This window comes from Grus americana, chromosome 2 (assembly GCF_028858705.1).
Source record: "Grus americana isolate bGruAme1 chromosome 2, bGruAme1.mat, whole genome shotgun sequence".
In the NCBI taxonomy this organism is placed as follows: Eukaryota; Metazoa; Chordata; class Aves; order Gruiformes; family Gruidae; genus Grus; species Grus americana.
Window position 1 is genome coordinate 29,615,320 of NC_072853.1, and position 15,674 is coordinate 29,630,993.

General features: G+C 38.9%; 1 protein-coding gene across 1 annotated transcript; it reads left to right on the top strand.

Moving 5' to 3' along the window:
- The first annotated feature begins 61 nt into the window (after nt 1–61).
- Nucleotides 62–14,678, top strand: RMDN1 (regulator of microtubule dynamics 1). Its single transcript, XM_054814899.1, has 10 exons — nt 62–356; nt 838–949; nt 3,532–3,619; nt 5,320–5,479; nt 6,152–6,241; nt 6,892–6,947; nt 9,019–9,106; nt 10,715–10,745; nt 11,398–11,531; nt 14,534–14,678. Exons 1-10 carry the CDS (start codon nt 213–215, stop codon nt 14,570–14,572), a joined length of 942 nt encoding a protein of 313 aa, XP_054670874.1. The 5' UTR covers nt 62–212; the 3' UTR covers nt 14,573–14,678.
- Nucleotides 14,679–15,674: the final 996 nt, after the last annotated feature.

The following is a 15,674-nucleotide window of genomic DNA, read 5'->3' on the forward strand; positions in this document are numbered from 1 at the left end:
CAAACTCACACCCACTCCCCCGTCCTAGGCCGGTGACCTGGCTGGGGCGGGGGCGTGGCTCGGGTCGTGGGGTTGCGCAGTGGCTGGTGCTCGGAACGGGCGGCTGTTGCCTTCGTTTCCCTCCTCACCCGAGCAGGGCTAGGGGACGGACCGGTTCCTCCGCCGGCGGAGGGCGGTGCTGGAGGTGGCGGTCCGTGGCCACAGCTGGTGTCATGGCGGCGCTGGTGCTGGCGCGGCCCTTCCGCCGCGGCCCCGCCTGCCTAGGGAGGCTGCTCCGGCGGGAGGCGGGAGGCGCGACGTGCGGCCCATGGGGACGGGGGCGGCCGGGGGCCCGCCGCGGGGCCGGCGGGAGCGAGGTAGCCGGGTTGCCGCTCTGGGGGGCGGCGGGCGCGGCCGCTTCCAGGGTGTTCTCACGGGCATGTGCCCGCCGGTCGCCACCCCCGAGGCCGCTCCGCCGGCGGGAGAGTGAGGCGGGGGGAGGGAGCAGCTGTGGAGGCTCCGGCTTGGCGGGACGTAGCGAAGGGCTGGTTGAGTTTTGTAACAACTGGGATCCCTGTGCTCGTTTGCTTGTTTTGCTGCTTACCGTGTGCTTGCTCCGTGTTTATGGTTTTTTTTCAGTCTAGTGCTCTGTTCATGTTTTAAAGCGTAATTATGAGCCTCTGTTGAAAAAATTTAAATACTCTCTTGATGATGTGGTGTTTGTTTCTTGTGAAGGTTTTTTTAACTTTTAAAAGTCTCTTCTCTGTTCCAAATCTGAACTATAACTGGTGCTAGAGATGAAAAGAACTTTTTTACCTCAGAATGGCAATGTTTATTAATATATATGATCCCATGCAGGTGCTTAGAAAAAGCCTTCAAAGGGGGCTTGTGCTCTCAACAGGGTCCTTTTTGGTTTATGAAGCTCACAAGCTGATCCCTGGCTTTGCTGAGGTTCATGCAAGCTTCAAAGGTAATACTTTCAAATTTTGAAGTATGTAGGTTATTCTAATGCAAAACGTAAAAATTCTAGTGCCAGAATTATATAGGAAAATAGTGTAATGCTTTTTATTTTCTCCATTAAGGCTCCATGCAGTGTGTTTCCATAATAGGATGCTTTTGAATTGGTTCAGGGTAGCCTTGTAGCAGTTTAACAAGAGATTCTTTCAAGCGTCACTGAAAGCAGATCTAGTAGCTCCTCCTGTCCAAGGTATAATACACGCACAAGGTGTATGATACCTAACTTGTTGCCCAATTTTTAAATAACTCTTATTGAGAAAGATATGGTTCAGTTAGGAATGCAGACCACGTCTTAATCAATTTCTGGAAATCTTAGTTCAGATTTTCAGTATGAACACAGAGCGATTCCCATTTAATCTGGTCGAGCAGCACTGAGATTTCTCAATTTTGTTTGAAATGCAATGTCTTGGAGTTTTGTCACACTGAAAAAGGTGTAGAAAAGCCTTGCTTTACCTACCAGAAAAGAATAGAACAAATGATAAAATGTCCTTTTCAAGATCTGAATAAAGACAGTCTCACTACTGGAAGAAAAGTAACATCTTAAAAGGGGATATTGTTGCAGCTTTAGAACTTGTCTAGCATGTGGTAAATTAAGGGGGTTTGAGAATAGGCCTAACTGAATGGAGAATGAGCCCAACTGAAATGTATGCTTACTGTGTAGATTAGATAGTAGTCAGTTCAGAAAACCTGTTTCTCTGTGTCTCAGAGAGGAACATCTTAGATGATCATGCTTATGGAAAGAAAAATTCAGACAATGGACTTTTGAAGGGATAAGGAACTGTTTAATTTGGTGTAATAGAAGGAGCTTCAGTGAATAGCTACTCAGTAAACAAATAAGAAAATTTCCCATGAGGAACATAAATAACACTACTTAGTTGCCTCTGGACTTTTTTAGTCCTCTCATTTGAATCTGGCATTTATATTGCCAAGAAAAGCAATGTTAGTGTACTTTCTATGCAAGACAAGTAGTAGATATGGTGAAAATAAGAGTGAAAAAGAAATACCTGAAAAATAGTCTTAAAGAAATAGAAGTCTAATAATTTACATGAAACACCTGGTGGGAAATGTGTTCAGAAGTTTGAGTTCTGAGCATTTAGTCATTAGATACGTTAGCAGTGTTCAGGGATTCTCAGGAAGCAAACATAACGGTTCACTGAAGATAATACTGAAGATGTACCATTAAACTAATATTAGACACTGAAATCCAAAGTCCACGTAGACCGTTCCCTTATCTTATCTTTGAAATGGTTGATAGAAAGCATTTAGAGATGGCAGGGTTAAAAATTACCTAGAATGCTTTCCTAATCTTCAGTGTTTTATATCCTAGGATCTTTTTAAGCTGAAGAGGAGGCTTTTGTGTTTAGTAGCCTGCAGTGTTGGTGTTTTTTTTCCTTCTGTATGTAAAACTGTGCTGCTGTGAAACCTGACTACCATATTCAGTAGATAACTTGAAAAAAGAAAGCTTATAATCATGATTAATTTTTATGAAGCAGGGGGTGGGGAGAGCTTATGTTTTGACTTAGAAGTTTGATCACGGACCCACGAGTAATACCAAAGAGATCATAAGCGTAGCTGAAAGTTCTGTAAGAAATTAGACAAGACTTTTGATTTAAAAGATAGCTTTTCATGTTTTAATGTTGGCAGAAGAGTGAACTCAGAGTTTGTTCTTCTCCTGTACAATTATAAACTTCAATAGAATTATCTACCTGGTTCCCTTTGGGTATTTTTCCTCCTGACTCCATATGTTCTCATGCTAGAATCCTGTATTGTGTGGTTTCTGTTTCTGGAATGCTGTTTTATGTACTATATACATATTATATTCAGCCAGTTGTGGAAATGGTACTCTCCCATTTCTGTTGGGAGAGTAGTTGGGTTTCAGTAGATGAACTGAACTTTTTTGGAGTTGTGTTTGTGAAAATCTTAAGGACTTCAGTCAGAAAACCTTCAAGCAATGTTTCATTTTGGTTTGTTGAGTAAGATAATGGGACCCATTCAATCTGCAGTCATATTCTGGCAAAACTATGGAACCATATTGAGAATGAAGAATATTTAATTTATTTTTTTTTTTAATTTCTGTTATTAGATTTAAATTCTGTACCTATACTAATGAAGGGGATTTGTTACTCTCAGATCTCTACTGCTTTTGTCTTCCTGGTCATATTTTTCATACTTTTTTTTCCCTGCCATTTTCACAAAGAAGAAAGCAAATTGCTTTTGGTAGTCTGATGCATTGAGAAAGACACTTTTGAATGTTAAATCCATTAAGCATCCAAAGCTTTGTTTCTGAAAGCTGTTTTGTAGTTCCAGGAGAACAGCATGTATTCAGCACTGTTTCTCTTCCTAGTTGTTCACTGTAAATGTAACTTATCCAGTCCTGCTGCGCACGTAAGTTGTTTGGAATGATGGCCTAAAAAGGAACTAAATCATTTGTTCATGTTTCAGCTAGGTTGTCTTGCTCTAAAATGTTTTATGCTACAATGTCTTAATTACATGTAATTTGTTCTTCTGTTTCTGCAATTTTAATTCCTTCTTAAGTGGAAGAAGTTATAGAGCAAGCAGACTACCTGTATGGGAGTGGGGAAACTGACAAGCTGTATCGGTTGCTGGTTCAGCATAAAAATAGGTACTTGATTGCATTGAGACATTACTGTGACTTCTTTTCTGTGCTGTTCTGTATCAGTTTTTCAACTAATGCTCTCATGGTGGTAGAGAACCTTGCTTTCAACCTTATGTAAGTAGGAAAGAAGGACTCTTGATCTTTTTCCTCCTGATGGAAAAATGAATGAAGAAAGCAGTGGTAGCTGTAGAAGGTGAGGGCTAACACTCGAGTGTTTCAGTTGTGCAAAGGAGGGGTTTTTGCTTGTTTTGTTGCTCTAAGAATCCTTTAAAATATAATGCAAAAACTCATAATGTGTCTACACATTACTAAATGATCAAAGTACCTAGAATTCTGATATTGAAATTTTTTGAGAGTCACTGTTTTATTTCTTTTTCATTGCTGACCAGCCTTTTTTTCTGTTTCCATTTGTCTCATGTTAGGATTTGAGTCTGAACAAAAAAAAGCTCCTTCTGTAGTTATGTCTTAATTGTACAAAACATTATTGATAAACGAAGTGGGACAAGCTGTTTAAGGAAAAAGCAGAAAATGCATTGCAAATGGAAGAATCCATCCCTTTGGAAGGGACATGGCATCTCACTCCTAGAACACTTCTGGAGGAAATCAACTGTTCAGTTGTTTTCTTCTTTTTTTTTTTTTTTTTTCCCCTCACTCTTTATACTCACTCTTTATACTCACAAGTATAAAGCGTGGGAAGTTAAATGAAGATCCTAGCCTGTAAGGGACACCGTGTCATTAGCAAGGTGTAAGCTTGCTACTAGCTGTATAAGAATACTATTCTGAGATGAGTAATGATTCCAGTAGCAGTACTTCACATTTTTGTGACTTAGCTGAAAAATGAGTTTGCTAGTTCTGTATTAATGTGTTAATTAGAGGAGGACTGCGGCGCTGTAAGCCAGATAAGAAAATTGGCTTTTATTGATATTCTAAGTTTAGCAATAACTTGTGTATGCTTTTTAATATTTTTAGTTTCTGGTAGTTTTGACTTCAGTATTCCTGTTGGGGGAGGAGCAGGAGTTTTATAGCCAGACAGCCAGAACCTCTGAAAGACTTTCCACATTTAAATGTACTGTTAAAGTCTCTATTAAAATAGTAAGCCAAAATTAAACTGGTAGTTAGGTAAAAGTATAGTAAAGTGCAAGCAGCGTTTCAAACCAATATGTTGTCATACATATATAAAATCCCTTATCTTTGGCTATAACATACCATACAACATTTGATATAGTTATATAAATATATAAATATACAGTGTTCTGTGGTGGTGGTGTGGCTAATCTATGTTTTTTCACTTTTTCTAGGAAGAAGTTCATTATTTAGGTACAATTATAGGGGAAAAAGATGCATAATAGTGTAAGCATTAATATAAAATCAGTGGATGCTGGAAAAAATACCATCTAGCTAAACCCAAAGTAGTCCTTGTTTTCCTTCTGGTGTTTTGAGTGGTACTGTTGGGTTTTTTTAATCTGCATCTTTTTTGAGAAGACAAAGCCCTTTCCTACAGTTGTGTTGCTTCACAGACCAGAATGGCAGAACGAGGGCTTTCATTTGTCATCTGTTACCTTGGGGTTGTATATAGCATAGAATGACAGAGGATGTGCTGTTGGCTTATCACCCACTTGAGATACATATTGAAAGACTAGGTTAAGACCTTTGCTTGCTTTGTTTCCAGTATTGCTTTAAACGTTAGTGTTTGTGTTCATAACTAGTGATGATGCAGAGCTGTTATGGCGGCTGGCACGGGCATCACGAGATCTTGCTCAGCTTAGTACTACTTCTGCAGAGAAGAAAAGACAACTGACTTACGAATCCCTTGAGTGTGCAAAAAAGGCACTTGAAAAAAATGAATCAAATTTTGCAGCACACAAGGTGAGCCAAGCAAAATACCTTAACTGAAATCTTGTGTTTTGATTTCTACCAGTAGAAACTGGAACAAATGTTATCGTGCTGTTTCAGCAAACTTCAGCATAATTTAACCTTTCAGTTGAGAATGAGTGAGGCTTTTAATTCTCCCCAAGTTTTTTTGGAAGATCAGAGTTCAGACGCTTGCAGCTACATTTCCTGTAGACAGGAAACAGGAACTAAATGTGTGCAGGACCATGGAAAGAGGTGACTGCTCAGGTTGATTACAGCTGATGTAATCACCTCATCCTTCCCCGATATAGCCTTAAAAACATTGTACACACCCCACATTCAGCATGCTGTTTCTGTGCACAGTAGTAGGTCTATAGAATTTCATTGGAAATACATCAGGCTCTCGCTTTGTTCTGCTCTTTTTCTTTTTTATACTGCTTCTCTCACAGGTAGAGAGGTAACAAAGTATAGTCAATTGTGTTGGCATCTCAGATGAGAGGAGGACATCGATTCCCTTACACACGCAGACCAGCAGGTTGCTCTGATGCTGCTTGAGCTGTTCATAACAAATACTTCTTGCTTCTTGTTGTTAGTGGTGGTGGCAGCAGCCGTTCTGTTTGGGTTTTTTTTTTAATTTACTATTAATAGCTATAGCGCTGTATATTATTTTTGTTCTTTGAATTACAGTGGTATGCAATTTGCCTCAGTGATGTTGGAGATTTTGAAGGAATCAAGACTAAAATTGGAAATGCCATTGTTATCAAAGAGCACTTCCAGGTAATGTAAACAGGTTTTTGCACGTGACAGCAGTCATATGTCCAATATGTAGATTGTGTGACAGTTGTGGACTATTTTTTGGTGAAAATTTGCAAGTGTACTTCTTGCAAGTGGTGACACTTTGGGGTTTGGGTTATTGTTACAGTCCAGCACTGTCCCAGCAACAAGAAGTACAAATTATCTCCTGCAGTAAACTAAGTTCCTATAGAAGAGAGTCCTGAAATAGCTGAAGTGCTTCTGATGCTTCTTAGCACTAGATAAAATGTAACTGCTATTGAGAAATGGATGCGTGGCTGTCCTTTTAACTGTGGAAGCAGTGAAGTACAAATACTGGAGAAGATAAAGGACTACTAATCTTATATCACCAGAAATTATATCAAAATCTGAACATGTCAAGTCTCATGTGAAACTCTTAATGACCTACTAAACAGAAGTACTTAGAAATCCATCAGTGTCTTCAGTTTTTTGGAGGCGAGCTGATTTAATTGTGCACTGAATAAATACCATATCACCTTGAAATCCTACACCCTGTTAATTTGGTTTAATTAACAGCAGGATTTGTAATGTATTTTAATTTTTGTAATGTATTTTAATCCAAAGGTGGCAGAACAACTTTTTACATCCTTGTTTTGTTTCCCCCCCCCCACTAGAGAGCCATTGAGCTGAATCCGAAAGATGCTACAACAATTCATCTTATAGGCATTTGGTAAGGCATATTTTCGAACAAAAGTTATCATCAGGCAAAGAAAACTGCCTGAATATAAAATGTCTTTTATGAATTGCAGAAATGCTTGGAATAATTTAGTGGCTTTTAACTAGTTGATGCAAACATGAAAACTTATTGAATGGGTATAGGATGTTACGCCTTGAAAAAGTCTGGCTGTTAATTCTTACACAGTTCAAAAAGATGAAAAATAATTGTTTGTTCAATTTATTTGTTTTACTGTATGGAACTATTAAAAATGCATCTTGCAGACATGTTTCCATAGCAGAGATTGTGAGCACTACTCATTTTGTTCTAATGGTGTTAATTTGCATAGAATTTCAGTGATGGCTGCAACTTAATACAATCCGTGTATAGTGAAAAGCTATCAAAAGCAAGATGTGTTCCTAAAATACTTCCATTATTATCTGTCACGATACTGTATTTTAAAAGTTACATTGAAGTGAGGATAGCTTATAAATGCATATGTATTAACAAAAATCTCTCAAATTGAATTTACTGCTCGGTGAAATTGTTACTAAGAGTTACTGTTACACAGCAGGCAAAAGGGACTGGAAGTGCAACTTTCCATATGAACCAGGGCATTCTGTGGAAGCGATGTGGTTGGAAGTGGTATCTTTCATGTGTTAGTGAGAGACTCCAGACACCATTTCTGGTTATTTGTCTGAAAGAGACCAAAGCTGCTACATTGTTTTACAGGAAATCTCTATTGTAAGATTGAGAGATTGAAAATAAAGCCAATGTAGCTTAAAAAAAACCAACTAAAAACCACAGTCACCTTCTCTATATTTTTTCTGGACTCTTGAGTATCAGAGTAAACTACAATCTTCTGCTCCAGAGGTTTTTTTTATTAGTTTACAAACTTCAGTTTTTCAGCATCCACCACTCATTCCCACATGACCCACATTGCAATAGTCCAAATTTTTGAACAGAAGTGTATGCTACCAACTAAATGAGCCTCAAGGTCAGTTTTGAGATGGGAAGCCTGCTCTGCAAAGTACTTAAGACATTGTTCCTAAGGCAAATTAGAAAAGGTGATCAGAAATGTGAGATTATTACTGCTTTTGGCACTAAAATATCTTCATATTGTATATTTAAATATACTCATTATTGAATCCCAGACCTTCTTCATCTGAAACTGGGATTTGGTATCAGCCAATTCTTGAATATGTTTCTCTTTTCTCTTTCTAGTCTTTCCTGGATTGAACCTCTTTTATTGGCATTTCTGATCAGGCACATCTGATTGCAGAATTTCAATTCAGACTGTGTATTCCATGCCTTCCCTCCCCCCTCCCCTGCCCCACCTCCTCCGAACACTTCCCTATTTGCATTTATTAATTTTTCACTTCCTCTAGAGTGCTCTATTTTATACAGTGAAGAATATTTTTATACTCGTTGTGGGAGGGTAATAAAGTGAATAGCATTATTTAATGTTTACAGCTGGAATGTTCTACGTATTTGAGATATTAGCAAATGTTTAATCCTTTCAGCATCTTCAAGATGCATGATTACGTTTGTTACTCAGTAGACAGGAAAACAGCATAGAATGGCCTAGCCTAGAACACAGTAGTTTGATTCTTGGGTTTATTTTCATTCTTATAGATCAGAGTCTTTCAGGAATGCACTGCAGATCTGCTTTATATTAATAATTGAGAAAAGCAAGGTAATGTTGAGGTAAGGCAATGACATTACACAGTTGTGCCCTGTTTTTGCAAATATATTAGAACAATATCAAAGACACATAAATCATTAAAAACATGCAAGCTCAAAAGCTGTCCGCTGGTTAATGACTGTCTCCAGGTTTGTCTAATGTTAATAGCAGTTCCCAGTAAAAGACACACCAAAACTTCTTTAGCAGAGCTGCACAGCACCTTCAAACATCTTCCTATTTTGTTGTACAGTTGTAAGAGCTTGCTTATAGAACTTGCAGTGTGACTGGAGTTGTTGTGACTCTTGGAAACAACAATTATGACCTCCCAAGATACTAGAGTGTTACTCAAAAACTAGAGAAAAATGTGAAGGGTGTATATACAAATGTTTCCTTTTGCTCCAGGTGTTACTCCTTTGCTGAAATGCCATGGTACCAAAGAAAAATAGCTGCAACGCTATTTGCCACCCCACCAACCTCCACATTTCAAGAGGTACAATATGAAAATGTTTCACAGATTATTACTCCCACACACACAGCTGCTGATAGCATTTTCCTTATTTTCCTGACAAAGCTGACCTCTGCTTATGGAATAACCATGGACTTGTGAGTTTACAACTGTCATTAAAAAAATGAGAATATAACAGGAGAGTGAGGGATATCTGAAAACATAAAAAGTCTTTAATTTTTTCAGCTGTGGCACGCACACAATAGTGAAAATTATTTCATGTAGTTTACGCAGCAGAAAATAACAAGCTATACGTAACCTAGTTTGTATTTACTGTTATGATCTATTGCAGATAACAGCCTGTGCTAGTTCCAGTGCTGATTTATATGATGGTGTTATACCATGTACCTATTTAATAGGACTATTAGATTTTTCCCTGTTGTATTAAATGCAAAAAGTAACAGCTTGTTTTGTTACCTACCACTAACAAGTACCTTCTCATCCCCTGGCTACATATGGTATGGGGTTTTTTCAGTCAAAAGTATTTTTGTTCATCTTTGCTTTGAAAATTCCTGCTGTAAGTCTTCTGTGTATCTTCTAGGGTGTCTAACACAGTATGCATCCCATTTAAACACTTGTACATATATAGAAACTTGAAATTTAAATTGGTAATAGGAAAATTTGCTGTAGCTGTTGTAATCTTTGCTTAGATCAGCTGGCCCACTGTTTTGCTCTTCTAAGGTGAGGGGGGACAGGAGTCACTAGAAAGTAATTGTAGAAGGTCGGTTGCTGTTACACAGAAAGCAATTTAAGCTCTGATTGAAAAAGAAAACTTTTTAATGGAATGTGAAGCTTGTAAGTTTTGCTGAAAATCACTCTCAGAAGAATACAAAGTGTCAGGATTTCGAATACTGCAGAATTGTGCCAGTCCCAGCAACGAGCTCTGTACTGCTTAAAGTGGCTGAAGAAGCAAACTTGTCCCAGAACCTGTAGTTGAGCCATTCTGGTAAGACTTGCGCAGTTTCAGTACAAAATCTGTTTTGTAGATACATCCAGACTTTAAGTTCTCTGACAATATTTTCCCTCCAGCTAGTAATGTCAGGAAGAGGTAGGAACGGACTGAAGTTTCTGATGTGCAGGATGGGAAACTAGTTGAAAAATGCATGCGGATTTCATAAAAGTTTATTCTCATGTAAGAGGTACTAACTGGTGCTCTGTGGGAGTCATTTCTCCCTGAAGTATTTGTCAACATTAATGACCTAAATAATAAGATTTGTCTCATCTGTTACATTTATATATGAGAACTGGCCAGGGGAAACTGTAGATATGCTGGATGGTAGAAATAAAATTCAAAATTATCTTGACAAGTTAAAGACTGGAAAACCACGATCCAATTTGCTGGAGACAAATACGAGGTACTGTGCTTATGGAGGAAGTGGCAGGGGAATAGTTGGATAAGTACCAGTTGTGTTGAGATGTAAAATGTGATTGCACATTGACCGGGAACCATCAGTAGCATGCTGAATGAATAAAAATAAGATCATGGACAGAAGTCCTTCTTTCAGCTATGTCAAGTGTGCATATAAGGCTTTAGTTTGACTACTGTGTTCAGTTTATTCTCCATTTTGAAGAAGACAACCTTATCTTTTGCAGGCTCTTCATTACTTCCACATGGCAGAGGAAGGTAATACTTCTAGCTTTTTTGGACAGAATAGTATCTTTTATGAGTGATGACTTGCAATAAACTGGTAGCTTTCAGTATTATGTTAATAGCATATGATCTGCCGATAAACATATCGGCCTGTTGTGCTAGCCAATACGCTAGACTGGTACATTGGAATGTTTCATCAGAGATACTCGAAGTATGTTACACGCTTACTATCATCATTTAGTGTAATGAGGGTTTTTTTCAGAATAAGTATTAAAATGAAATTTGTGCTTTCATTAGTAACAAAGTACTCTTCCCCAAGGCGTTCCATTGGAATGCAGGGGGAAGAAGGAAGCCATAAAATGTAATTTTATGTCAGTTTTTCTAAATTTTCTTAAAGTTCAAAAGTCCTTCAAAAGCATGCTTTTTTATTATTTCAGAAGCTATTTGGATCAGAGTGCCAATCTAACTGGCAGTAAAACTGTCCATATGTAAAAGAAAATATGGATGTATTATTTCTCCAAGAGTGACACTGTAAGCAAAACTGACTAGCTGAAAGATAAAGGAAGACAAGGGAAGACAGTGTTCTATGAAAGATTTGTATGTAGTTATATCAGTGAAGTTATATCATGGCTTTGCTAGTGTGCTGCTCAGTCTTCTTTAAAGCTTTTCTCCTGTCTCTATACAGCTGACCCAAATTTCTACAGCAAAAATTTGCTCTTTTTGGGGAAGACATACTTGAAGTTAAACAATAAAAAGATGGCTCTTCTGTGGTTAAGCAAAGCGAAGGACTATCCTGCACATACCGAAGAGGACAAACAGGTAGGAAGTTAACTGTAATAGTACAATTATATGCTGTAACCAACATGTGTGACTTCATGGCAGTGGGATGTTTTATAAAGGTAACTCAGAGTAAATTGTAGTTCAGTACCTATATTCCAGGATCACATCCACACACCAAAAAATTCTAGATGTTGGTAACTGCCTCTGAACACAATAGTTGTAAATAATCTGTTTATAATAAAGAACTGTTATTCTTCATGATGTTTTTGTAGTGCTAACAACCACCCACCCTTAACTATGTTGTTGAAGTTAAGGCAGCACCTGAGCTAACCTATGTCTATGTGAGCACAGAGTCACTTTTCATGTGCCTAAAACTGGAAAGGTAGAAATCGTATTTTGGAAGAGCTAAAAACCACACGAACAGGAGGAAGAAAAAAGCCTATGTGTATCAAAAATTTCCTAGATCCGTAAAACTTAACATTGCAGTCCTTACTAGGCCCCTAGGGAGAGATTCAGACTATCTGAATTGAGACAAATGGGTGTAACGTGTCTTTGACAGCTAATCTCCAGTGCTAGGTGACATGAGGCACTTGATAACACTGTTGAACTGCTCAGAAGGATCCTGTTTGGTTTGGGTAGGCATCTGCTTCCTACCTAAACACATACAGAGTTACTTCCGGGAGGGGTAATCCATTAAACTTGCTCAGATCAAATAGTGCATTCAGTATAAAGCACAGCAGTTGCAGTTATCTTTCATAAACAATACTGTTAGCATCAGGACTAACAAAGCCTGACTTCCAATTGATTTTTCTGATGGTTGACTGACCTCCAATTCATTTAGGTTTAAGCTGCAGTGTGAGAGGCTTTAACTGTTACCAAAGACATCCAAATGTGTTGTGATATTCTGAATGTCCCAACTGTAAGAAATAATTTGGTAGAATTTTGCAGTTTACATCTCAGAAAGATTTCCCTCTGTACATTCTCTAGTAAGGTTTGAACTGTTTCTGCCAAAAGTGAGCTCCTTCAGTAACATCTTTCAGTAGAAATATGAGTAAGGGTCTCATTCTTCCACTGCTTTGCAAAATGTATAGGAATTTAATAGCCTAAAGGAGTAGTCATCTCAGCAAGCGACAGGACAAGAGGAAATGGCCTCAAGTTGTGCCAGGGGAGGTTTAGATTGGATATTTGTCCCGTCCCACTCAGGGGGTGAGGTTAACTTTTTAATTTTCTGCATGGTAACCAGGAGTAACAACAATTACTTTAGAGGTTCAAACCAATCATAAATTTACTTAAAACTCGAACTATAAAAGGTAAGAGGCTTGGCAAAAGTCATAACAATGCTCAAAACTTAGCAGAACTATGAAAGGTAAGGGTTTAGCAAAACTTGTGACAATATTACCCTAATGTGCTGAAAACTAAGTTAGAGACAAAGACAGTGATAGAGAGGAAAAGAAAGAAAAGAGAGAGAGAGGAAAAGAGAAAAGATATCACCACCCTTCGATCCAGCGATGTTCTCTGCTCATAGTTGTAGTCTTCAGGTGGTGGGCGCGCACCGAAAACTTATGTTGTTCCTTTTTATAACCTGATGTGCCTGCCCCATAGGCGGGGGTCTGTCATCATTGAGCAGGCACAGTATGTGCTCAGGAATGTTCAGAAACATTCTAGAAATGAGTCGGTGGGTTGTGGGGGTCCTGGGGGTCTCACTGTCCCCCCCTTGAGGGCTGACCAAGTGAGTGGTGATCTGTCACAGGCACATGGTGCACAGGGCACAGATGGTCTTTGTTTACGGGTTTCAGGAATAGAGGAGAGGTCTCACAAGACGTTATCCTGCCTGCGCAGGCTCCGTTCTTGGTCAACACTCCCTCGTCATCATCAGCCCATTCCTGTCCATGTCAAGATGGGTGTTTGCAACATTCACTTGTTATGAGGGCCTTACAATATTAGGAAAACATCATCACTGAAAGGGTTGTCAAGCACTGGAACAGGCAGCCCAGGGAAGTGGTGGAGTCACCATCCCTGGATGTATTTAAAACACACGTATATGTGGTGCTTAGGGACATTGTTTAGTGGTGGACTTGGCAGTGTTAGGTTAATGGTTGAACTCGATCTTAAAGGTCCTTTCCAACCTAAATGATTCTACGATTCTATAAATAGGTCAGTTGTTCTGACAGTTACTAGTAGCTGGACGCACACATGAAACCAGTTATCACAAAAGCTTGCCTCTCTTTAGAAACCACACAAAAGGAGTCAGTAGTGATTTTTGTGCAGTAGCCAAGTTGTTAAACCGCTTATCTCCTGCAGCAGAGCTCAGCCTCCTGGTACAAACATGTTTCCTTCATCTCCTTGAAGGGTGCAGAGCTGCTGAACTGAGAGGTGCTGTTCTCTCCACTCTATGGGTGAATGTGTAAAATGTACAGTTCACTGGGAACTAGACTTGGTAGTCCAGTAAGAAAGAAACTGGCCTGTGCAAAGAAATTGAAATTCTTGTCTCTGCATTTGGCAGAGGTAGGTTTTCTGAATGTTTTTTATCTCTGAGTATCTGCAGTCTCTGGCTTACGTTGTCTGCACCGCTTGCTCTGTCAGGACCAGAAGTTTGTTGGGGGTTTGTTTTTTAATAAAGGTGTTAGAGGTCATATTCAAATTTTATTAGATTTTCCCAAAAGGAGTCTCAGAAACAGTCTTCTTGCGTTTCCTTAGCTACTGTCCAGAGTTTTGAAAACCCTGGATTGGTTGGTTATGGTCAAGTACAGGACAACTTACTACGTGCTACTATTGGACTACAGCAAATCAGGAGCTAATCATCTGTATTCAACACAAATAAACTTACTACATGTAGTAAATGAAGGCACTGGCATAAGTGGTTTTATTCCCGCTCATGTTTCAAGCATTGAGCATCTTGAACTACAGAAGAAAAATGACCGGTCTTGGGAGGGTTCTGAATTTACAGTACTGTGGTGGAACGTTCGACTGCTTGCAGGGTGAGTTCTGCTGGAACAGCCTTGAACTACCTGGCACTGTTTTGTTACATTTATTTCTTTCAGGTACAGAAAGAAGCTTTGGAGTTGCTTAATTCTATATAAAAAGAAAGAAGATAATGGGAATTCAGTGCCTCAGGTTTGAGCAGCATAGGAAGAAGACCCCAAATACTGTGATTTATTGAAGCTGTTAATAAAAGTATAGCCTAAACCTGCTCTTGCCATCTCATTTCAATGAAACTGTCAACTAGAAGACCTGTTTGATTCGGTGAGCCTATCTGTTGGTTTACATGGGAATAAAGGGCTTCATGGACAAGCAGGGTATGTATCAGATGGGAAAGGCTGGGACGGTGGCTGCATGGGTTTTTAATTAAGTTTTTTACACTGTTCAGCTACAAGTTATCTATGAGGAATAATAAGAAACAAACACAACTAGCATGACTTTGAAGAAAGGAGGTTCAGGGCCATGACATAATTATAAACCTGCAATTTTTTCTAGAGTATTCTGTGGAGTGCAATGGCCTTCAGGAGTAATGTATGTTCACGTTATTAGATGCTCCTACAGATTTGTCATTAAGGCTGCACAAGCAATCTTAATTCCATTATGCTTAAATGCAAGCATTTGACTTTGCAAAATGTGCTGTGGGTTGTTTTTGTTTTTAAAAAAGTGAAGTAGGGAACTCCTAAGAAAATCCTTGTATGGGTGATACCGGCATATGCAGTGAGCAGCTTTCTGTGAAATATGAATATTTATGTGCACAGTGCAAGTCTGTGAGTTCTGAGGATTTGGTGGCTGCACTATGCTTGCTGGACATACGCACGCCTTCCCCTCGAGTGTGATGACAGGAGGAATGCGTCCTCCCAGTACGTTAGATGGGAACTACAATTTAGAAACACATAGGATTCTGTTTGTAGAGATAAAGTGAAACTTTGTTTTTGTTCTTGCTGCTATTTTAGCAGGAACTTCCACCAGAAAAATAAATTAACCTTAGATATTCAGCACAGAAAATATTTACACTCTTCTCAAACAATATATTCTGATTACCCAACAGTAAAAGAGGACCAAATAATGAAAAAAAAAAAAAAAAATGGCAGGCAATCAAATACGCGTGGTATTGCCAGTAGAAAGTCTAACACTGGAACAAATTGACTATAAATACTTAGTGTTTGCTGTAATAGAAAAGGATATTGCAATTTATAGGAGGAA

Bases quoted from the DNA above. Each gene is read 5' to 3' on its own strand.
- RMDN1 (XM_054814899.1), top strand. From the start codon at position 213: ATGGCGGCGCTGGTGCTGGCGCGGCCCTTCCGCCGCGGCCCCGCCTGC. The intron at 6,242-6,891 runs GTAATGTAAACA...CCCCCCCACTAG, and splicing joins TTATCAAAGAGCACTTCCAG to AGAGCCATTGAGCTGAATCC. The intron at 10,746-11,397 runs GTAATACTTCTA...GTCTCTATACAG, and splicing joins CTTCCACATGGCAGAGGAAG to CTGACCCAAATTTCTACAGC.